The following is a 24,973-nucleotide window of genomic DNA, read 5'->3' on the forward strand; positions in this document are numbered from 1 at the left end:
AATTCATTATACATGATTTGTAGGAATTTTTTTTAGTTTTTTGTTCAGTTTAAACTTATTTTATTCCTGCAATCCACGTAAGCGCCGTGTCACCTGAATTTAACAGAAAAAGTTAACTTTAACGTCTTTTTTAATTTGATTTAACGGCATGAAACCATTAGTCTGTTGAGTGGTTTATGTGAGACCAAAAATTTCACAGTGATGTGGATGATACATTGGGGTGGAATAAGTGATCCATTTGATAATTAACCCCAATAGCGCGCGCGCGCACACACACACATTGTGTGTACCTGAGATAATTTTTACCTGAATTTTTGTAAAATTTTTACAATTATTTACTTATTAAAAACGTTAATAGTATTATCCATTAACAACAACAATTATCATTAACAAAATCATCTTAACAATCATGTACATTAGGGACAATCCATAACACATAGTAAGAGTATACTAGACTCCAAATAACACAACCAACTTACACATCTAGTATTTTAATCGCTCAACCTAATACGGAACCTCCACGCGCTCCTATCTAGTACCATGTCTCCTTCAAAGCTCAAATTCCTCATATTTGTTGTAAGTAGCTCATCCCAAGTCCTTCTTGGCATCCCCCCCTCCTCGACCCTAAAACACCATATACTCTCAACCTTTCTCATAGTTTAATCCCTCAATCTAATACGGAACCTCCACGCGATCCTATCTCGTACCATGTCTCCTTCAAGGCTCAAATTCCTCATATTTGTTGTAAGTAGCTCATCCCATCCTCCTCCTCCTCCTCGACCCTAAATCACCATACTCTCAACCTTTCTCCTAGGGGCAGACATTATTCTTCTTTGGACATGACCAAACTACTATGATCCGCCTTCTCTTATTTTATCTGAAATAGAGGCAACACGTAATTGATTACGGAAGAAACCGAATGACAATTTATCAGACATAGCGCGTTCACAAATCTATCTTGACATCCTCATTACTGCTACCTCCAATCTTTGTTCTTGGGCCATCTTTATTACCCAACATTCCGACCCATAAAACAAAGCTGACCGAACTGCTAACGATAGAATTTTTCTTTTAATTTCAATGGAGTCTTACTACATGATACCCCTATAGCCGCTCTCCACTTTAACCAGCTTGACTTAATATGACGAGTGATGTCATCATATAAATTCCCTTTGTGAATAATGGAACTTAGATACTTGAAATTATCCTTTGGACAAAGAACTCAATACAAACATCTATCCCCTCCTTACTAGGTTCCCCGATACAATTATGACAAGGTGGGTCATAAGTCTCATGAATGCAAGAAGTCTAAAAAGCCGAAAAGGAAGAAGGAAGCAAACATGATGGCCGATATCTCTAAGGGTATGACTAACATAGCCCTATGTGCTAGGGTCTCTAAAGTGAGCTTGGTTGGCTCTAATCCCAAAAAATGGCGTATTGATACTGAAGCATCAGGGCCACTTTCTCAAATTTTAAAGCTTCCGATGTTTGTGAGAACTTTAAATGGGGAATTTAGTATTTGCTGCCATTGAAGGAAAAGACACGATGGTTATGAAGATTATGACTTTGAAGAATATACTTTATGTACATTTGATTTGCAAGAATTTAGTTTCTCGCTCTTTGTTGAGTAAACATGATTTCCGTATTGTAATAGAGTTAGATAACGTTTTTTTTACAGAATAGAGTTAGATAATGTTACATATTCTAAGACTGCTATGTTTATAGGCAAGGGTTACATGACTGATGGGATTTTTAAACTCAATGGAATGTGAAAGGCATATGTTAAGCCTATTTGTAATTAAGAGGTATCAACTCAACTCTGATAAGAAAGCAAGTAAATAGCAAGTGCTGCTAATCGGAATCCGTACGAAGAACGTCAAATGATTTATTGAAGATTTTATGTGAGAAGAATTTCAGGATGCTGCTATGAACCACTGGGAGAAGTTCATTAATATGTTCAAGCCTCAGTGTACAAATAATCTTTTGTAGCACGTCCAGAAGATCAGAAGGTATAAAGTTTAAATACTTTATTTATTCAGAAGATTCCATATTGTGTCTACAAATGAAGAAGAACTCAGAAGACAAAGAATCGACGAACAAGCCACAGCTTAATTGTTTAATTGACAAGGAATATTTAATTCAGCTAGTTACAGATGAACCAGACAGTACATTTGTGTATCAGCTTATTCAAATTAAATATTATGTGTCAAATGAAGGTGGTCGTTCAATCAAGACAAAGATCGGAATTGTTTAAAGAAGACTGAAGACTCTACTGCAGAAGGAAAGGGTTACTATGATTATCTAATTAATTATTTCACTTCTCAAAATAATTATATTGGATGTGTAATTTATTTATTAAATTAATTCTATCTCGAATTAATATAATTTATGAATTTATGCATTAATATAATTAAGTGAATATTAATTGGTTAATTATATAAAAGAAAATGAATTGTTATATACATTTAGAACTCCAAGTCAATCAAATAGATTGTCTTACCTTCCCAAAGATTGTCTAATCCTTAGCTTCCAAGACAAGCCAAATGATTATGTACCTTCCCAATTGATTGTCTTACACCTTGGATTGAGATTGTCTTACCTTGGCTAAGATTGTCTTTCCTTCTCAAAGGATTGTCTTACCTTGGCTTAGATTGTCTTTCCTTCTCAAAGGATTGTCTTACCTTGACTTGGATTGTCTTTCCTTCCATAAAGATTGTCTTACCTTGGCTTAGATTGTCTTTCCTTCCATAAAGATTGTCTTACCTTGGCTTAGATTGTCTTTCCTTCCATAAAGATTGTCTTACCTTGGCTTAGATTGTCTTTCCTTCCATAAAGATTGTCTTACCTTGGCTTAGATTGTCTTTCCTTCCATAAAGATTGTCTTACCTTGGTTTAGATTGTCTTACCTTCCATAGGATTGTCTTACCTTATTTTGTAATGTCTTGCTAAGCTATAGACAACCATTCTGATTGTCTTGCCCCTTGTAAAATTGTCTTAGCAAGCTTTGCATTGTCTTGTCTTTAGTTGTCTTGCCTTGTTCATGGGATTTGCCTATAAATATGGCCTTCCCCCCCTTCATTTGTTCTTGTTCAAAGTATCGTAAAGCTTTCAAGTTGTGCTAAACTTGCTATTCGTTAAATCCATAGTTCTCTGTGCTTTGATCACTCGGTTGTTTTATACCGCTAAGTTAGAATACTTCCTGTCAAATTTATTCTATGAACTAGTGGACATTAAAACGAACCATATTAATTATATAACGACTTTCACATTGTTATATTAATTAATTAAAATCTGATTAACAAGTTAAACTCCAATCAGATTATTCCGCCGCGATTATTTTTAGTGACGATTGTATTCAACCCCCCTTCTACGATCCTTCCAGGACCTAACATAATGACTGTTAAGGACAATAATGAAATGAAAAATTCTTAGGCTTACTTTTTTGAGAAAATTCTTGGGCTTACTTGCTTGAGTCTCCTAATTTATGACATACTAGATTAGCACACATGAATTATGACACTTTACAACGGTTAAGTGCAAAAGAATGCTAAAATTGAATACTGATTCAAAACATAAGTTTGAAACTTGTGTCGAGGCAAAATTAACAAAATGGAAAGAATGCTAGACCTAATACTTAGCAATGCAGGTGATTTAAAATTAAAACAACAATACGTAATTCTGAAATAGGTCACACATAATTCATTTACCTCCAATGTTGCACGCCACAAATCTAGTTTCACATTAACATGTTTCCTCGAATCAACCATCAAGATAATGTGCACAACAGAAAGTATTCACTAAAAACATTATCCTAAATGTCATCAACACTTAGAACAACTCCAACAATTAAAAATCTTTATTTAAAAATTGAGTTGACATACCAAAAATAAAAAATATAGTCAATGTCTTGAAAATATCACACTTCAACCATCCTCACTCCCAGTGGCGGAGCCAGGAGATATTATTCAAGAGGGCATTTTTCAAAATTTTAACATAAGAGTACAAAATATATATAAATTTAACTTAAGCTACTACAGAAAAGAATTCTGTAACCTACATGAAAAATTTAAAAGAGGAAAGTAATGAAGAGTAAAAGCAGAGTCTAGCTGTTTGGGGCAAAATAGAATAATTTTTATTTTAGTATAGTAAAATATGTGGGCCCTACATGAATTTAATTTTTTTTTAAGTGGGGAGGGGGGGGGGGGGCACCTGCACCTCATGCCCCCACCCCCTTCCGCCACTGCTCACTCCTTATTTATAAGTTTAGCTAACTTCTTATGGATGACTATATTTGCCGAACCTGTAAGAAATATGTAAAAAATTACACATCATTTATTACTATATTGAATTAATATATTTTTTTATAATAATATAAATATTACAACATACTATTTTTAAATTTTAGCCAACCAATATAGCTAATACCGTCGAAGTATAATGTCTTACAGGGTTAACAAATTTTAACCAACAAATTTTACATTATATCATACAGATCTAATTTAACCGACAATTTTAACTAACCACATGGGAGGTACCCTTAAAACCGAATCCTTACTAGATTCCACGAGACAAATAAGAATATATTTACAAAGGAAAAACTTTGGCCTTTCTCCTAACCCTAATTCTCTCTTGCCTTTCTTATCATAGCCGCCCGGGGCTTCCATCGGTTTTCACCGGTAGAAAACCCCAAATCAGTTAATTACGTTGTTTTCTTCTTAGTTTTTGAATAACACTTCTTCTCGGGAACCTAGATCTAAAATCATCGGAGATTTCGTTGTCTTTATTTCAAGCAGGTGGTTTTCAGTCCGAATTCTCTTATTTTCGTGGTTCTGCTCCGGATCTATTATCGGGAGAATTCTTAGATCTACAACCATCGGAGATTTCGCCGTCTTTCTTATCTGTTTCAAGCGGGTGAATTTTCAGTCCGATTTCTCTTGTTTTTGTGGTTCCACTCTAGATCTAAGATTTATTTATCATTAGTTATTATTTTGGTTTGGTGTAGTCACTCCTTGGTGAGAGCGAGTTGTTTCTGTCCTTGGTGAGAGTTTTGATTTTTCTCTCCTTAATTTGTTCGTAAGAGTATGATCTTTGATTTAATAATAAAATTTATTAAAGGGATTGCAACTATGGTTGATAGGTCAAAGAGGATTAACTCCAACAGAATGTGGAGAAGAGGGTACTTGTATATATCTCATCTTCAACAAAAAATCGCGTGATTTCATGAAAAATAGATTAATTAGTGATTGTTTCTGTTTTATTTTTGTTCGACGCGACAATTTTTTCGATGCCGTATGACTTTTAATTGATTTTCTACTAAAAAAAGAATATATTTATAATATTAATTAAGTACTATATTTAATATTTTAAGTAACTAATATGATTAACTGAATTGGCGTAAAATAATGTTTTATTTTAGAAAACTATTATAATCTGCTAAGAATGTGGTACTTTCTATTTTTTATATATCATTTTGACTTTTAGTAAGTTTGAATCAAATAACAAAAATATTTATTTAATTGATTTTTTAAAAAAATATTCATTTAATTAATTTTTTGTTAATTGAAATGTTAATAAAATATATTAATATAAAAAGTTTAAAAAATAATAATTTGCACTTCAGAATTGTAGTGAATTTTCTTTGATAATATTAATAAATTGAAAATATATAGATGAAATTCACTTTTCAGTTTTAATAATATATTTCGCTGACCTCTTTTATTAATTTATTACATATAAATAAACCATCAAGATGTAATAATTAAAATAAAAAAATAAATTAGAACTAACGATTATGGAATACTCGTAATACTTTTCTAAAATTTCTTTCCTAAATAAAAATTTGTTATTTAAATTATTATTTAAGGAAAAGTAAGATTGAATTTTTTTTTTTTTTTATAAAATTATGTATTTTATAGGAGTCCGAGAGTATAAAGATAAACGAAAAGGAGTATAAAATAATACAGTTGTCGGCAAATATCATGGTGCTGCAGAAAAATATAGACTAACGAGGTAAACGGAGACGACGGTAGCGGTGGTTATGGGTGGGCATATGGAGTGGGCTGCGTCCGCTAACCACCTGAAAGGAGTGCCCAGAAAATTAGTGATCGGTGGTGTTGGTTTGTTTGCAAAAACAGTAGCCACTTTACTCAACCACACCAATGTTCACAATTCTCATACCCTCTTGCGTCTCCTTCGTTCTCGCCCTCCCGGAGTTCCCCTCATTACTGTCAGCAATCACATGTCCACGTTAACCTCTCTCCCTCCCTCTCTCTCTCTCTCTCTCTCCCTCCCTCTCTCTCTCTCTCTCTCTCTCTCTCTCTCTCTCTCGCTCTCTCCCCCCTCTCCCTCTCCCCCCTCTCTCTCTCCCTCTCCCTCTCTCCCCTCTATCTCTCTCTCTCTTAATAGATTTTTTTCAGTGGTTGTTTCTGTTTCTATATAGGAATGTAAATGCTTATAGTTAAATACATCTTTGGTTTGTATGTTAATGATCAATCTGGTGACAATGGGTCGGTGGGTAGGAGTATAGTCCATCTTATAATTTGAAGTAACAATGACTTAATTAAATCTTTTCGAGAATTGACCATTTGTTTACCAAGATCCATTATTTGCAGTTTCGTCTAGTTTCATCATTTCCCTAATTTCCCCTTACCAAATGCAATTTGATGAATCAAGATTCACGACCCCATGACTTACCTTAATGTGAATAGGTTCCACTAAGAATTAAACCACTACAAATACCATTGATCCATTGCTCTGTTTGTTTATCATAGAGAACTCTTGTCTACTACATGACCTGGCGACATTGATAGCTTCCTATCTCTTTTACACGATGGATTAGTGCTGGTTGCAATTTATGAGGAAAGCAATGGTTGTAGAAAGCTCAAGTCTTTTTTTCCCTTCCAAATTAACCCTTTTTAAAACATTCGACTTGCCTTGCATATTCCTAGCTCCATCATATCACTAACTCCAATTGAAATTAAACTTAGCCTAGTTTAGTGCTGCCTTTGCTTTGAGATTGAGTTCTGTATCTGTTATGAATATGTATTTAGAGGCTGCAAAGTATATATATTTTTGCTGGAATAATTACTCTTATAGTTTTAATTGAATAGTTTCTGAAATTTTTACCCTTACTCTAAAGTAAAAACCAAGTAGTACTGCTAACATATATTTAAAAAGATGTACACAATGATGTAGTAACTTGATAATACTAGTACAACCTACTCTGAAAAGCAGACCTACCACGACTGAAAAATACTATTAGTACATTCGTGTAAAACAAGATTCAATTCACCTGTGATGGTAGATTCAATTGGTACTGCTAAATTCACTTTTTTCGTTAAATTAAGTAAGAAATAGTTTTGTTTTTGAAAACATTAGTCAACAATGATAATTCGAACGGATAAGTAAGGTACTGAGAGTGATGCATATTTATTACTCCCTCCGTCCCTTTGGATTGTTAACACTTCTTTTACATTGCTTGACACGCATTTTAAGACATACATAAAATATAGTTCCATAACTTATTTTTGTAAATGTTTGAACTTTAAATTTTTATCCAGAAGAAAAAAAAAGTCTAAATAATTAATGAAGCTATACTATATTGCAGCCTTAAAATGCGTGCCGAACCCTCTCTAAAAACGTTAACAATCCAAAGGGATGGAGGGAGTAAAATTTAATGTTTATAGGATAGAAGTATAGAACTAACAGAAGCGGAAAGTGCCATTAGGATGATGATGTTATTTTGATAAACCATTTAAGTACCTGGTAGTGTGAAAACCTCTTTCAGTGGGTCCTCTTATATTGTTTAATCTTGATATGTATGTAACACTATCGTATTTAAATTTAATCTTGATATGTATGTAACACTATCGTATTTAAACCCTAAACCCTAAACCGAGATGGTTTTAATTTTAATGTCAACTTGCTTTTCAAAAAAAAAAAAAATTTACATGAGTTTTGTTGTTTATTATTATATTGCATTGCAGGTTAGATGATCCTGTTATGTGGGGATTTAAAGGTTTTCCCACAAGTGATGCAAGTTTAGCACGGTGGGCACTAGCTGCCGAAGACATATGTTTCAAAAATACGGTGCTGTCTTATTTTTTCAGACTTGGTGTGTAAATTTGTTTTACGATTGTGGATTTTTTAATAAATTTCTTCTACATATCTTTGCGAAATTTTTGTATGTTCTTATTTTTTTTATCTTTTATAGGACTTGAATATATGTGAGATTAATTTGTTCATACTGCAACCTCATAGCTGTAGAACCACATAACATTTTTAGCAGTAGCCTGAAAGTTTTTGTGTTTTTTTAGAAAACTGTATTATTTTGGGCATTAAATAATCGATTTTCAAGTTTAATAGTTTCTTCATGTAGTTTAATTTCGATGCCCAACTTGGCGCTTTAATAATTTTAATTGTGGTGTACCATTGTGGCATTGTCTGTTCCAACCTATGAAAATACACAAGAGATGGAGTGGAACTTAATATTGAGATAGATGACTTTTTCTTGATTTTCATCGTCACTTGTGTCTTTATGTGCCTGAACAAGTTTAATATTTCGATTTTATTATGTTGTAATATACTTAATTTGAACTTAGCTATTCAATAACCTTTGATTAAAATTGTGAAATTACTGTGTTTAGTTATATTATATATTAAATCTACTAAATATATGTATATGACTAGTCGGGCGACTTGTTGACTAGTCTTTTCAAGGGATTTCAGGTGTCTTGATAACCATGGTTTAAAGTCATACATATGGATATGTTTATTCATGGTTGTGTATGTGGAAGAGTCACAGCCAACCTTTTCAGTAAATCTGATCATTCCCATTTTATTGAATTGGCTCTACAAGTAAAGCTTGCTTTTGTATTAAATATATTCCTGAACTAATAATTCTCCAGGGAAATGCATACCCATAACAAGAGGTGGTGGAATATATCAGGAACATATGAATGAAGCTCTTGATCGGTTAAGTGATGGAGAATGGGTATTTTACTTCACCTTTCACCTTAGTGATATGCTCCCTGAGTTTGGAAGTGTCTTCATCTTTTTGGCAAATTAAGACTGTTTAAGATGCCGCCCCTCACCCTTTCATATCTTTTTGTGAAGCGTTAGTCTTAGTCATTATTACTTCTAATATGATTATCTTTTATAAGCCATGCAATTATATGATTCTTCACGGATGATCTATTCGACTGTTTTAAAGTACTGCTCGTTCTTACCGTGCATCGACAACTTGTAAAAGTTATACAGATATTCCCGAACTTTCAATATTTTTATATATTTTTTGGAGGAAATCATATATATATATATATATATATATATATATATAATGCAACTTGCTACGAGTCAAGTTCTATGGAGTCCCCATTTCATGGGAGTCTTGGAGTCCACATATGTTCTGCAATTAAAATATAGCTTAAAATATTATAAAACATATTATTTTTTCGAATGATGTTCTACAAACATCACTATTTTATTGAAAATCTTGCAGATCTCATATATTTTACAAGTAGAACATTGTAAAATATATTATTTTATAAAACATGCTTAGTTCGCAGAACATACATGTTCATGTTGCAATACATACATATTGTACTTGTAAATTTATGAGATTTGTAAGATTTTATTGAAGTAATGATATTTGTGAAACATGTTTTGCAAGATAACATGTTTTAAAGATATTTTATTTATAAAATATAAATGGACCCAAAGGACTCCAATAAATGGGGAATCCATAGAACTTAACTCATGCAATTACTGTATAAAGTACAAAATTAGAAGCCTAAAACTATACTTATACAAGCAAGAATCAGTATCATGAGACCAGTCTGGGGAATAGTTGTGCATTATATATATCGTTATGTAGTAGAGATGACTAGAGGCAACACAGGGCATCAACTCATAAGTTCTCCATGAATTGTTAACTAGAAATTCTTATTGTTGCCTTTCTTAGCATCATTTTCTCTGTCAATTTTAAAATACATAAACTACTTTTAGGCGACTGTTGAACTGAAAGTTGTGTTACTCGTTGAATGATTGTCCTTGAACTGCCCTATTAAGAGAATTTCCTATCCAGATAGTCGGAGCGCAGGAATTGTCCTGCAGACCATTGACATTTTACAATCAATATCAGTACACAAGTGTAAAAAAGGTATCAATAACTCATATGAGCTCTTAGCAATTAATGATTAGGTTAAATTAAAATTATCGGTAATAGATTAGTAAAAACTAAGCTTTGCCTCCAGCCTCTAATAATATTTTCTGGTGCATGTAACTTCTTAAATAACCCCCTCCAGAACGAAAAGATCCTTTGTTCACGTGATATTTTAATTTTTTAAACCTGTTTTAAAAGTTGTCATCTTTAATCTTAACTCTGAAGTCTCTTTATCTTCTGTATGAGCAGTTGCATACATTTCCGGAGGGGAAAGTATCTCAAGAAGATGCACCAATTAGAAGATTAAAGTGGGGTACTGCCAGTCTAATAGCGCGCTCCCCTGTTACTCCTATAGTTTTGCCAATCGTTCATCGTGGTTTTGAGAAGGTAATATTTTGCATTGTAACTGCTGTACTATATTGACACCTATAATTTGTTAGACAGGCACTGTTTATTCTCTCTAGACATAGATGCATGTATACAAGGAGTGCTATAAGTTCCAGGCTAACTATGCTTCAGTCATCTAGCCCTAACGTCTCAACTCCTTAATAAATTCTTTGCCTTAAACCACTATATGACACAAACTATCTCCATCTGTACTACATGTCTACATCTCACAAAAATTTTCTCTTTCTTCATTTTTTCATCAAGTAATCTTGTTTCTCTACGAGAAGATAAAGAAATTTAACACTATCTGGTAAATAATACTGTGAATTGAAACTACAAGTCTAGCACATGAATGTTTCTAGAACAGTAGTTCATCACAACCTTCCTCATTATAAGCAGCACTGATTCAGGGTTCCCATATAGATAATGTAAGAGGATCCCTTGCTGCTTAACTTTTTTCCTGGCGAAATTCGGTGCAGCAACTCGCATAGCGTAATTTTAAGAATATTTTGGTTGTGTCTCACCCTCTGCAAACTATCATTCATCCCCATAGTTTACATTCTCGTGAAGTAGTATCAAAACTCAAAGAATAGCATTGCATGTAGTTTCTAGTCTCTGTATTTCTTGTAAATGAAGAATTATCTCTTAGAGAACCCCTACCAAAATTCATTGTCAGTAACACCAAATGCAATATTCTTGTGCCACTGCTCTTTTTTAAATTTCAGAAATAGAAGTCAGCGAGTCTGTCAGTCTGCAGCTCACCTAGTACAAAGCATCCATCATACTCTGGAAGGTAGCTATTGATGCAGGCATTATCTTTATATGTTCTTTCTCCGTCAATTCGTATTAATAGTCATTCCCAAAAATTACAAGCTGACAGTTGGCATCTAATATTTGGTGACTATTGATAGAAATAATAATTAAATAAAAGGCAGGCAATCTATAACACATTACACATTGCATGTAGTTGGTGGTGACTTGGTTGACTGAGTAATTGGTATTTGTAAAGAGACCGCCATTACTCCCTTGACATTGTAACATGGAAAAACTTTGTTAACTTAAGTTCTGTCTGAATAATTTGAATATATTCAGTGGGGTCTTTGCGTTTGAAATTTTTGTTATAATTTAATTCCGTATAGTGAATCTTATTCTTTGGCCTGAAAATTCGTAGGTAATGCCTGAGGATTATCTTTTTGGGAGAAGACCACCTTTCCCACTTTGTAACAAAAGGGTGGAAATCATTGTGGGCGACCCGGTTGAGTTTGACATTCCCAATATGAAAGAGATGGCTATCTCCTTGTCTAGAGATACTTCTTTGCCGCTTATAGGCTGGCCATCCACTGCCGATGGACTTGATGAGCCGGCACAAAGACATTTGTACACCACAATCGCTGATCAAATTAGAACAGTCATGGAGAGATTAAGAAGTTTGAGTAAATCTAATTCCGAATTGAAGGCTTAAGATTCGAGTCAGGCTGATTATATTCAGATATGGCCAGATGCATTAGAGTTTTAGAGAATATCCGGCAGCAAAGTACAAAAAAGGGGACGTTTTGCAGTGCCTTAGCTTGTCATATCTTATTTAAGTTTTGGTCAAAATTTAAAATTCAAATATTATAAGAATTTTTCAGATATTTCAAATATATAATTTTCGGAAAAGAGCAAGAGTCTTTAGAGCATCTCCAAGACTCCAACGGCGTTGGCTATAATCGTTGGCTAAATTGGACCTGTAAGACATTATGTAAAATTTGCTGAACCTGTAAGACATTTTACTTCAATGGTACTGGCTATATTGGTTGGCTATAATTTAAAAATAGTATGTTATTAATATTTTAAATTGTTAAAATAGAATATATCAGTTCAATATGGTAATAAATGATGTATAATCTTCCTACAGATTTGCTTACAGACCTGTAGAGGTTCGACAAATTTAGCCATCCATAGGAGGTTGGCTAAATTTATAGACAACAGCTGAGCATGGTTGGAGTTGAGTTTTTAGAGCTGTTGGCTAAATTTTTTTATTTTAAGTATGCCAACTCACCTTTTAGCCAAGAGCTTTAGATGGTTGGAGATGCTCTTATAGGAAAAGAAACAGGAGCATCCGAGCAACTGAGGAAGGATGAGTTTGTTGTGCAGGGGGACCAGCAAATCCAAGTGAAATCTTTTTCTAGAGTAATCAAATTGGTAGATATTTTGCAGGGGTATTTTGGGAAATTTAATTATATTTAATTAACATCAGACTTTTATTTAAATTTTTTGACCATCTAAACGATATTTTTCGGAAAAACTTAAAGAACGAAAGTTGTAGAGAATAAAAAGATCTTTTTAGAACAATAAGGTTCAAAATTTAAATAATTATTTAAAAACGATTGTTCATTTTTACAATATTGCTAATTTTTGAATTTTTTTTAGAATAATTATAAAAAGAACTACAAAAATTTTGAACCTTATAGTTCTAAGAAGATCTTTTTATTCTCTACAACTTTCGTTCTTTAAGTTTTTCCGAAAAATATCGTTTAGATGATCAAAAAATTTAAATAAAGGTCTGATTTTAATTAAATATAATCAAATTTCCCACAATGCCCCTGCAAAAGTTATCGATAACGGCAGAAATTAACAAAAAAAAAAAAAAGGTGCAAAGTGTCTACGGGTTAAAAATCTAGAGCTGCAAAGTGTATTTTCTAAAACTATTAGGTGAAATGTGCAATATGCTGAAACCAAAAGGATATCAATTGCAATCAAACTCTAAAAAAAAATAAATTTGTCTGAGATGATATTTCTTGTGTATGTATGCCTCTAAGGCTCGAATTGAAGTGAAACATAATTCAACCGACAAATAAAATGCAAAATCTAAATCTTCCTCCACCAACGCAACTTCGAAATCCGAACCCATTTTCCGATCAGCACCGTCTAATAGCCTTCACCACCCCGGAAAACTATGCCACCAGACTCTCCACCATCATTCACCAAAAAGGGTGGACCCCACTGTGGTGCCCCACAGTCATTATTGAGCCCACCCCTGAACCCATCAAACACTTTTTGTCATTTCAATCTAAAACCCCATTAGACCAATTCTCAGCCATAGCTTTCACTTCAAGAACGGGTATCTCATCTTTCTCACAGGCATTATCACAAACACAAAGCCACCCATTGTCACCAAATGGTGATACATTTATTATCTCAGCTCTTGGTAAAGATTCTGAGCTTCTTGACTCCTCTTTTATAAGTAAATTATGTGAAAACCCGGACAGAGTCCGGATTTTGATACCTCCCGTAGCGAGTCCACGTATGATGGTGGAATCGCTTCGGGAGGGAACCGGACGGAAGATATTATGTCCGGTTCCTTCAGTAATAGGTTTGGAGGAGCCACCCGTGGTTCCAGAGTTTTTAAAAGATTTGGCAGAAAAAGGGTGGGTGGTGGTGAGAGTGAATGCTTACGAGACGAGGTGGGCAGGGCCACATTGTGCGGAGGATGTTGTTAAATGGGGTGATGAGAATAGATTGGATGCAATAGTGTTTACTAGTAGTGGGGAAGTTGAGGGGTTTTTGAAGGGGTTAAAAGAGATGGGTTTGGATTGGGGGAGGCTGAGGAGGCGGTGGAGGAGGTTGGTTGTGGCGGCTCATGGGCCGGTTACTGCTGCTGGAGCTGAGAGGTTAGGGGTGGGAGTGGATGTGGTGAGTACAAGGTTTGATAGTTTTGATGGGGTTGTTGATGCACTTGCTTCTAAATGGTTAATGTAGCTCAAGTTCATCTACTTAAAATGAGTATATATTATCAGTACATTGTGGCTGTAAACTCGTAACTTCTAAATTTTTTCATAATTGTTCTGCGTTCTGGACTTATGGTAGGGAACAACAATAAAATGATTCTTTATGAAAATTGACTGAGGAAGTGTATGTATTTCTCCTGTTTGCGTTATTGATCAAATCCTTACCATTAACAAGGCCAGAAGCAGGCCCTCGGGCTCCCAATACGGCAGGTAATTCAGTTCTAACCACAATACAACTTTGGCAGCAATCATTTTCCCTGTTACGCAATAAGCCATAGAGTCCAAGCTTGAGTACATCATTTGATTTCAAACTAAAGCAGCCATGGTCGTTAGGGCTCTTAGTTTAGTCCACAGCACAGAATGTTCACTTAACTAGAATTCCATCAAGTCAGCATCTTTAACAATGATTATATTGCAATATATGTTTTGGATATTGTAAATCTCCTCTTAGATATTTCTTGCATCCTCATATCTGGGAGCTTATGTTACATATCATATCAATACACAGAATCGATGTATATTTTGACATGCTAATCAAAGTCCTTTATGTTTCTTCCCTCATTCTTTTCTCTGCAGTTCTTTTTTTCTGCTTGTGTGCAAATATTCTTCAGCTGCCTCTTGCCGCGGCCCATTTCCATCAAAGTGGTAAGTTCTCCATTTTTTTCTTCTGCCGGTTTATAATCTCAGAAATTCCATCCTGCACCCTCTCTGCTTCAGCTTCCACAGTTGACTAAAAATGAATTCTCCACACCTCTTGTATCTTTTCAATAAAAATGATATATAATGACCATAAGAAAATTTAAATCCTACAACTTGCTGAAGAATTTAGTGATTTCTCCATGAGATCCGAAATTAAAATTAAGCGCAATCAAGGGTTCTAAAGATCTTTCCGATAGGCTTGTCGAATAAAACGTCCCAACAACAATTGAAAACCTCATTGCTACTCTGGCTTGTTGAAATAAATTGTCCCAACAACAATGAAAACCTCATTGCTACACTTTTTTTACATAACTTTCCGTCGATTATTTTTCCTAGCTTTACTGAAAACTGCTGAATGCCAATGTCATAAAATAGAAGACATGAACAGTAGTCTAAATTTAAAAATGAGTAATGTGAATGAAAGATGTAGATTGCTAATTAAACTTGTTCTGTAAACTTATTTTGAACACCAACAACTAAATGCACGATAAGAATAGTCTTGTTCAATATCCACTAGTGATCATTATTCAGTTGATTAACTTTAATGGTACTTAGCCTGGCGGTTCTCTCCTTGCTGGTGCCATCTTAGAAAAGTTATGTTTAGCCGAGTGCAGAAATTGATAGCCGTCCATGAATGCATATAAATATCAAACCAAAAACAAATTAGTAGTTTAATACTAGGCAAAAAAACAGATTAGTAGTTTAATACTAGGCAAAAAACAGATTAGTAGTTTAATACTAGGCAAAAAACAGATTAGTAGTTTAGTACTAAGCAAAAGAACAGATCATAACCAAATACTGATCTGATCAATATCACGTAGTTCTGAGCCTTCAGTAAGTTTTCTTTCGTGGGTATAAAATAAATATTGAAATGGTAATTAACTGCAATATCTCCGTCATAGTCCTTCAAAATTTTCCAGCACAATCATCTAAACTTGTGCAGGATGGTGAAAAATGGGATGTTTCAGACTAGTCAACCAACACAATATCCTCTCTGTCACCCTGATGTCAGTGATGAAGTCTGTAGCACAGTCACTTGAAGATTTTTCACCGGAAATTAAACGCCAGAATACTGGCATCATACCTGGAACTGGGTACATAACACCTTCTCCGACCAACCCTCTTTACAAGGCATTTTCCGCATGTCTTACCCTGAAGATATTAATACTTTTTGCTCTCAGTTAAATGCCTCTCCCAGCCAAAGGTATCATTTCAAGTTCGTCTAGACCTGTAGTTTGATCTTGAAGTAAACCTGAAAATTTTATGATTGAAGTTCATTTATTGAAAAGTCTTTTACATGGATTAAAAATGAAGACATAACCCATATATCTTCTCCTAGAGCAGGCATGTGGATAAAATGTACACCAACTATACTTGTTGTAATAAAGATTGTGTATTTGGCCTTTTTAACGGTACTGAATACACTTGTAGAAAACTCTTATCCATTTAAGATCAAATTACTCATGTACAGCAGGGGTTAGGCGTTCGTCTGATACATATGTAGAGCAGGGGCTGGAGGCCATGGACAAGTCCGGAGCTTTAATTCGTCCCGGCTGATCCTTGGCCAGGTGCTCTTGTTGTACACAGGAATGTAAAACTCTTGTTATATTTTATACACACTGTCTAAAACTCTTGTCATATATACTTCTCTGGATCTCCATACGTCCCAATTCACAGTAGGGTTATTTTTGTTTGTTCAAAGATAAGATTTTTATATAAGTTATTTTCTGCATGTTTAGCTTAGCTTATAAATTTAAAAATATTTTAATTTATGAATTGAAAAATGAATACATTTGAAATAATTAAATATTATATATATAATTTATATGAATTTAAAAATAATTTTGAATAAAATGAAAGCATTTTTCTTGGTAATCTTTCATTTGTGCTATTCCTTGATCAAGAGACTAGAGTGAGTTCCTTCTGAATTTTCTGCTTGCAGGTTGTGTTAATTTGCATTCGTAATGAACACTGGACTGTTCTTATGATTATGAGATTGTAGATAATATTCATGGTGCAGTGTTGAATCTTTTGTTACAAGAGCTTGTTACTACTCCATTTTTTCGATACTCCAGGGCCTGGTACATATTTATATTTCTACTGGCCTAGCACTTATTTATTTCTACTAGGCTAGCACTTTTTTGGTGGTTTGACATATGTTTGATTAATTATTTCTTTAAACATCCTATTTGTTTTAAATCACTGCTAAAAAAAAATTTAGAATCATATAGATTTATAGTTTCTATCAACACGATATGCATTGCATCCTAGGATATAAGCTTGATCAGGTTCCATAAGGAAATTATATTATCTTGCATTCGATAAGTTCATAGCGTTGTTATCCATAAAACTGAGGTGCAATTTGTAGAAAAGCTTCTAAGGAAAAAAGCTTAACTCTCTAAAGGCTTAAATACTCTAAAATCAATTTGTCTCATTTGTATATTATTTTTTCATTCTTATATTTTTCGGTTTTGTAACCAAAATCGAGCCGATTATAACAAAATCGAGATTTTTTAGACCGAAACCGAATTTAAATCTGAACCGATGATTGTGATTTTCGATTTTTAAAATCGAAGAATAATAATGACATATGATTACGGTTCTGATTTTATCCGGACTTGGAGCCGAACCCACTCATGTTGTCCTCCAATAATGTCAATGGCCCATGTTTTAGATCCATACTTGCGGGACAGGCGACATTGACAATGATTTATGAAATTAGTACCGTTAATGGTTATAAATTTCACACCAAATCTTCTACAAGTCCTGGTGCAAGAGTTATGGTATGTAGCGATCGCTGATGTATTATCACAATAAATCTCAATGGGCCCAATTCTATACATTACAGATACAATTCCAATGGTAAGTATATATTCCCACACAAATGTCGCGTAGCTTCTTCAATACCATACCATCGTTCTATTTCACTTCCCAGTTCCACTAATTTCATCGCGTCATTTCAACATGCAAAGAGCCGTAAGCCGGTAATGGTTTATTAAACCATCGTTCTTTGGCTTTTCATGTACATGCAACAAATATACATATAATTTTTTATTACAGGATTATGTTGATTCTGATGGAAAGTATACATTAATGACTATGCACTCATATCTTAAAAAAAAAAAAATTGAATGTCATACGATGGATATATTAAGTTCTGGAATTATTACTTTATACAGTTATTGGACTCATCATGATTTCAATTTTTTTTATTATCTTCTGTATTTTTTTATATCCGAGTCAAAACCGACCAAAATTCTACTTGATCGATATTATTAGTTTATTGAATAGTAGTGAATTGAAGTTTAAGAATGTATAAGTTTTTTGTTTGTGATATGCAGGATGGTTGAGAATTTGAGATCCTTTTGTTCAACACTAGACATTGCTGGCAATATTCCAGGGCTAATATGGTAACAAAAGGTTGAGGGTTGGCTTAATGGAGGTAATAAGTGTGACTGAATATTTTTCTGCAGAAGAAATTACAGTAGCAGCAAAATGGAGACTTGTTCGTTTGTCTTTAATCTGTTCCAGGAAATCATCAAAGTCAAATAATATTAATTGACATACCCCATTAAGTTGATAATTGTCTTGTTGGCAGAGAGTTAGTGTCAATCCTTAAAGTTCTGGGTTCCGAAAAATGATAACATAAAAGGCCCCTGTCGAAAACCTGAATTGGATATTTTTATGGATGGTAGGGTGTCTAGAAATGTCAGAGTTAAATTAGTGGAGAGAACAAGCATCTTCTTGTTTTGCATAAACATCAACTTAGTAGTGCCATTTTTTGGAATGGATGATATCTGAATTGACTATATATGCCATGATTTTACACATTATTACCTTAGATGTTGGCTGGTGGCCTAATTGGAATTTTATATCGTAAATTTTCATGATAGTGTTGAATGTTACTTGTATGTAGTTTGTGTAATGAGAATGACAGCAAAGATTAATTCAAAAAGAAAATGACATCTGAAGTAGACTTGAACACTGAATTGGAGAGAGTTGTAGTGATGCATATCTACAGTTGAACGGTTGGACGATAATTTATTTCTCAACCAATACAGATAAGTGGGCAACCATGTTAGTTGAGTGACCATGAAATTTATGCAGTATGATGTCGCTAGATCAAGAATTTATTAGCACCGCAAGGTCAATAATGAGGAAATTAAACCCTCACGCGTACTTGACTCTGCTGCCACTCAGGCTTCAACCTCGACCTCATGTTACCAAAAGAGGGGGTTGTATACTAAGCTAAAATGCTAGGGATAGGAGTAGCACAATGTGTTTGAGCACCGAATTTCAGAATGAACTTTTAGCCTTCTTATAGATAGGTTTTCACTAGGACTACAAGGGTGCAAGTATGCTATTTTTAACAATTTTATGACCATAAATTGTAGATTCTGAAACTCGTTCATGAATATCAGTCAATATATCTATGTCATGTCACAAGGTTTTTGTATTTAATTGCCAAAGGTTTATTCTGCGGACGTTTAGGAAATCCAGAATTGAATAAAACTGTATATAATCTGGCCTGCTGCATTGGTTGTATCTGATGACTGGAATATAGTGTTGACCTTTTTCGATTGCTTCCAAGTATTTGTATATTTATTCCTAATGCAGGAAAGAAATAAATAACTAACTCAATTGCAAGGATTTGATTACATCCTCAATACTTGAATGATTGTTATTTCAAAACTTCAGTAGAATGATTGTAATGCCCAACATATGTAACTTGAAAACAACACAGAACAATGAGAAACAGCTGACCATACTAAGAGACACCGAAATATAAATTAAACTACTTGCTTCAAATTTGTCTCGGCTTTATTTGAAAATAAAGGTAAGGCTTAGAATTTAAAAAACATGCAGAATATAAGAATTACATGATGATATAATATGCAGATATAGGATTGCATAAATGAATACTAAAGGAGAAGGATTGCAAGTTTCATCTAAACTTTTATGTGACTCTCTTTTATTTCCCTTTGTGGCAATTTTTCTTTATTAACAGAAACTAAAACCCATTTATACCAGTCATTTTATCAGCTGATTTATAGCACATACAGTTGTCTGAGTATCAAGTAATATCTTTTTTAAGATGCAGTTAAAGGGCTTCTCCTATATATAAATCTTTCCGAGAACCAGTGTTCTCGATCTCATCCTCAAGAAGTTGAAAGCTTCCCGAACGACAAGAGTACTTTCATAAGGTTATGATATCAATATATGTTCTCTCTTTAAATCAACATTAATTTATTTACTTTTACTTTTAACAATGTTCATGGTATGAATTGAATACCTTAATGCGCCGAGAATGTATGTGTTTTTAGTGCTAATAATGTTCTTCTTTAATTCACATAAATTCTTTTACTTTTTAACAATGTTCAGAGCATATATTCAGACCTTTATGTGCGGAAATGTATGTGGAATTGCAGAATCTTGTGTGTTTTTAATGCTTAAAATGCACGAAATAATACAGAGCATAGGTAGTTTTCTGACAATTTAGGCTATGTGCCTTACAGATGAGTATCTGTTCAAATACTTCTCGGGGTGAGCCCGAGTCGAACCCGACTGTCCCAGGACAACAGAGGATAAACCCACCACTGGGCTAATCAATCGTGCTCGCAGAGCATTGGTAGTTACTTGTAGGAGGCAAGAAATAGTGATTACTCACTCATTACTGCCTTTAGAAATGGTGACATAAGGCTTATGGTTGTTTTGACATCACCACACCAGGTGGAGAGACTACTGTGCTAAATTGATTCCTCATCTATCATCCATACATCACCACTTATGTGTGCTCACTTAACCTATCTAGAATTCTCTCCATCAGTTTCATCTATTCAACCCCCTTCACATTATTTATACTTGTATTTTGTCTGCACAAACATACAGCCTCAGTTTCTCATTTATCTAACTCTACTCTTTTTTCCTGCTTCTCAGTTCTGCTCCCATGGAAACCACACCTCATATTGCTATTTTCCCCACTCCTGGAATGGGTCATCTCATTCCTCTAGTTCAATTTGCCAAAAGGTTCACTAGTCTTCACAAATTTACGGCAACTTTTATCATTCCTATTGGAGAACCTCTTTCCGAAGCTCAAAAGATATTTCTTGACACACTTCCTAGTGGTTTGGACTATGTTGTTCTTCCTCAACTTAAATTGGATGATTTGTCAGAGGATGTTAAGGCCGAAACACGTATGTCGATCATGATATCAAGATCTCTGCCTTCGCTTCGTGATGTGCTTAAGTCGATGATGGCTACCAAGAAGTTGGTTACTTTGGTGGTTGATCTTTTCGCGACTGATGCACTTGATATAGCTCTTGAATTTAAGTTACAACCTTACATTTTTTACCCCACAAATGCTATGGCTTTGTCATTGTTTCTTTACTTGCCTAAGCTTGATGCTGAAACGTCTTGCGAGTACAGGGACTTGCCTGCCCCAGTCCAGATTCCTGGTTGTATACCCATCGATGGAGAGGATCTACTTGACCCTGTTCAGGACAGGAAGAATGATGCATATAAGTGGGTGCTTCATCATACAAAAAATTACAGATTGGCTCATGGTATAATGGTGAATAGCTTTGAGGACTTGGAGGAAGGAGCTATTAAAGCTTTACAAGAGTTGGGCAGCCCACCAATTTACCCTGTAGGACCTCTTGTACAAATGGATCATTCAAGCAGTGCTGCTGATAGGTTGGATTGTATGAGGTGGTTGGAGGATCAGCCCCGCGGCTCGGTCTTGTTCATTTCTTTCGGGAGTGGAGGGACTCTGTCATCCAAGCAGATCACTGAGCTGGCCTTGGGCTTGGAAATGAGTGAGCAGAGGTTCTTATGGATTGTCAGAACTCCGAATGATGAGAGTGCTAATGCAACTTTCTTCGGCATCCGCAGCAAAAACAACCCTATTGATTTTTTGCCAGAAGGATTCGTTCAGAGGACAAAAGGCCAAGGTTTTGTGGTGCCTAATTGGGCCCCTCAAGCCCAAATTCTGAGCCATGGCTCGACAGGTGGCTTCATGACTCATTGCGGCTGGAACTCGATTCTGGAGAGCGTAGTGAGTGGCGTTCCCCTGATCGCGTGGCCGCTCTATGCAGAACAGAAGATGAATGCTGTAATGCTCACTCAAGGCCTTAAAGTTGCATTGAGGCCTCAAGTTGGCGAAAATGGCCTGGTGGAGCGTGTGGAAATTGCAACGGTTGTTAAGCACCTAATGGAAGGCGAGGAAGGAAAGCGTCTCCGAACCCGAATGAGAGACCTGAAAGAGGCAGCTTCCAGGGCTCTTAGTGATGAAGGATCATCAACAAAAGCAATAGCTCAGATAGCTAGCAAATGGACTAGTTAAGGCTCCTTTTCTCTGTTTCTGTCATTATATTTTAGTTTCCTTGTTTGTTTTCCTTTTGTTATACATGAAACATTTGTAAGTGCTTATATTTATGTAATTTGGTTACAGAGTGCACAGCAACTGCATGATTTTCAGCTTTTTGCTTCGTTTTTACTGCTGAAATTGTGTATACCAATATGATAAGAGTGGTGAGTGGGTGAGATGATATGGGTAGTGTCTCCACCTGATTGCGAAATAAGAAAATCAGAGAAAGGAGGAGACTCAACTACCATACAGTTTTGTTTTATCACAACAAAATGGTTGCCCACTATGGACTTATTGGCGTTAGGTGACTTGCATTAGAGCCAGAGTCATTTTGGTTTATATCAAACATCATCCTCTCATCAAATATACTAATTTGGGTTCGACTTCCGTATGTTACCGGCATGAATTGGGTAAACGAAGAAAAACGCTCAAACAACTTAAGAATTCGGTAAACGGAAAAAAACGCTCAACAACTTAATTCTAAATTTTTAATACATATACATGGTGATCATGCGTATGTTACTGGCATGAATTCGGTAAACGAAGAAAAACGCTCAACAACTTAAGAATTCGGTAAACGAATAAAAACGCTCAACAACGTAATTCTAAAATTTTAATGCATATACATGATGATCGGTATCATTTAGCGGAAAATTATCCCCATTTCAAAAATTTCCATTTCAAAAATTTTCATATCCAACATTTTTCGTGCCGGACGTATGCTAGTTTCATCTAGCTCTCTACAATTTTTATTTTCTTTTTAGTCCTTGACGTGTAGTTTCCTTACTACAATAGTAAATACCTGAAATTTTCCACAAACCAGCTACTCTAATCTGGCAAGTAAGAAAAAGGTTGCGCGTTTTTCTTCTGACATAAGAATATACTGTAATAATTTGGGTTGGACTTCTGACATGTGTATGTTTCGGTGTACACCTCACTAGCTTCGTACTCCCTCCGTCCCAGTAGGTTATATACATTTGGTGTGGATACGGAGACCAAGAAAAAGTGTAAAAAATGAGTAAAGTTAGATGAAAAGTGGGTAGGTGGCGGGCCCCATTTATATTTAATTATAGATTTGTGATAGTGGAGAAAAGTAGTGGGTGTAATAGTGTTTATATTATTATAAAATGAAGATAGTGGAACAAAGTAGTTGATGTAATAGTGTTTTACATTATTAAAAGTTGCTATTTTGGGAATGTATAGAAATGATGGGACATCTCAAAAAGGAAACTGTATAGAAATGACCGGGACGGAGGGAGTATGTTCTCTTTGGCGTATAAGAGCATCTCCAACGGCATTAATTATAATCATTGGCTAAATTGAACCTGTAAGACATTATGTAAAATTTGCTGAACCTATAAGACATTGTACTTCAATGGTATTAACTATATTGGTTGGCTATAATTTAAAAATAGAATGTTATTAATATTTTAGTTCGTTAAAATAGAATATATCAGTTTAATATGATAATAAATGATGTGCAATCATCCTACAGATTTATTACACACCTGTAGAGGTTCGACAAATATCCATAGGAGGTTTGTTAAAATTATAGATAACAGGTTCACTGTGGTTGAAGTATGATTTTTTCAACGGGTTGGCTAAATTTTTTATATTTGGAATGACAACTCACATTTTAGCTAAGGGGTTTGTATATATGGTTGGAGATGCTTTAATAAATTAAGAATAAGCATTAAGCAGTTTTGTAAACTATATATTGGTACTATATTTTATTTGGTTCCTGGTTATTTATTTATATAATTATGAGAATTATAAGAATTATAAAATTAATTTTCTAAGTTATGTATAGATATGACATGAGAACATCTTTTTAATCCACTAAATTTTTTGCCTAAAATTGGAAATCATCGACAAATTTTTTAGAAAATATGTAAAAAAAATTCGCTACCCATGTAATCACATTTATCTTTTGCTTAAAATTTTAATCAAACCTCTACAGTTCTGTAGTGAAATTTTATATCATATTAAAAATAATATATTTTATTTGTAATTATTAGAAATCTAAATAATATGCACAGCATATGACGGGTTTAACAAATTTTATATAATTCTTATATTATGTCAAAGATATTAAAGGAGTTTTATAATATAAATTTTTAAATTTATTTTTGTCAAAGATTGTCCTACCAATCTTTTCTATGATATCTTTATAAAGAGGAGCAATCAGTATCATAAGATTTCTCTATAAGTAATGTACTCCCTCTGTCCCATTTGATTGTATACGTTTCTTTTCAACTGCTCGACACGCATTTCAATGCTCTTTTAAAATATAGTTCTATAACTTATTTTTGAGATTTTCTTTTTCTGAATAAAAATATAACATCCAAACTTTAATTCAGAAAAAGAAAATTTTAAAAATAAATTACACAATTACATTTTACAAGAGCATTAAAGTCAGTGCCGCGTCCTCGTCCCCCAATGTATACTACTCAGGGGACGGAGGGAGTAGCAGATAATGGTAAAGAACCCTAGTCAGTTGTCAACATATGATATGAAACCTCCATCTTTCTTTTCGTCTCGAAATTGTTTACTACACTTTGCTTATTGCAGCGTAGAATTTAGCGTTTG

At 34.3% G+C, this 24,973-nt stretch overlaps 3 protein-coding genes across 8 annotated transcripts; all 3 read left to right on the plus strand.

The window, feature by feature from the left end:
- The first annotated feature begins 5,951 nt into the window (after positions 1-5,951).
- Positions 5,952-12,379, plus strand: LOC108205595 (N-acylphosphatidylethanolamine synthase). 2 transcript variants are annotated; one of them, XR_010288732.1, is made up of 6 exons: positions 5,952-6,246; positions 7,986-8,113; positions 8,907-8,992; positions 10,412-10,549; positions 11,275-11,342; positions 11,721-11,860. XR_010288732.1 is itself a non-coding variant. In XM_017375558.2 (5 exons), the coding sequence occupies exons 1-5, from the start codon at positions 6,038-6,040 to the stop codon at positions 12,009-12,011; spliced, it is 852 nt and encodes a 283-aa protein (XP_017231047.1). In that variant the 5' UTR covers positions 5,953-6,037; the 3' UTR covers positions 12,012-12,379. The 2 variants fall into 2 exon arrangements, 1 of the variants encoding a protein (XP_017231047.1); XM_017375558.2 differs by lacking the exon at positions 11,275-11,342 and having other exon boundaries at positions 5,953-6,246; positions 11,721-12,379.
- A 941-nt stretch (positions 12,380-13,320) lies between these two features.
- On the plus strand, positions 13,321-20,309 carry LOC108209288 (uncharacterized). Of its 5 annotated transcripts, XR_010288733.1 has the most exons (6): positions 13,326-14,224; positions 14,399-14,529; positions 14,896-14,964; positions 15,962-16,586; positions 16,961-17,099; positions 18,360-20,309. XR_010288733.1 is itself a non-coding variant. In XM_064087063.1 (2 exons), the coding sequence occupies exons 1-2, from the start codon at positions 13,391-13,393 to the stop codon at positions 14,414-14,416; spliced, it is 852 nt and encodes a 283-aa protein (XP_063943133.1). In that variant the 5' UTR covers positions 13,326-13,390; the 3' UTR covers positions 14,417-14,882. The 5 variants fall into 5 exon arrangements, 1 of the variants encoding a protein (XP_063943133.1); XR_010288734.1 differs by lacking the exons at positions 16,961-17,099; positions 18,360-20,309 and having other exon boundaries at positions 13,322-14,529; positions 15,962-16,222; positions 16,490-16,656; XR_010288735.1 differs by lacking the exons at positions 16,961-17,099; positions 18,360-20,309 and having other exon boundaries at positions 13,322-14,529; positions 15,962-16,222; positions 16,493-16,656.
- A 437-nt stretch (positions 20,310-20,746) lies between these two features.
- On the plus strand, positions 20,747-22,494 carry LOC108209287 (hydroquinone glucosyltransferase). Its single transcript, XM_017380110.2, has one exon. It carries the CDS (start codon positions 20,966-20,968, stop codon positions 22,358-22,360), a length of 1,395 nt encoding a protein of 464 aa, XP_017235599.1. The 5' UTR covers positions 20,747-20,965; the 3' UTR covers positions 22,361-22,494.
- The last annotated feature ends 2,479 nt before the right edge of the window (positions 22,495-24,973 follow it).

Source organism: Daucus carota, chromosome 2, assembly GCF_001625215.2.
Source record: "Daucus carota subsp. sativus chromosome 2, DH1 v3.0, whole genome shotgun sequence".
Taxonomy (NCBI): Eukaryota; Viridiplantae; Streptophyta; class Magnoliopsida; order Apiales; family Apiaceae; genus Daucus; species Daucus carota.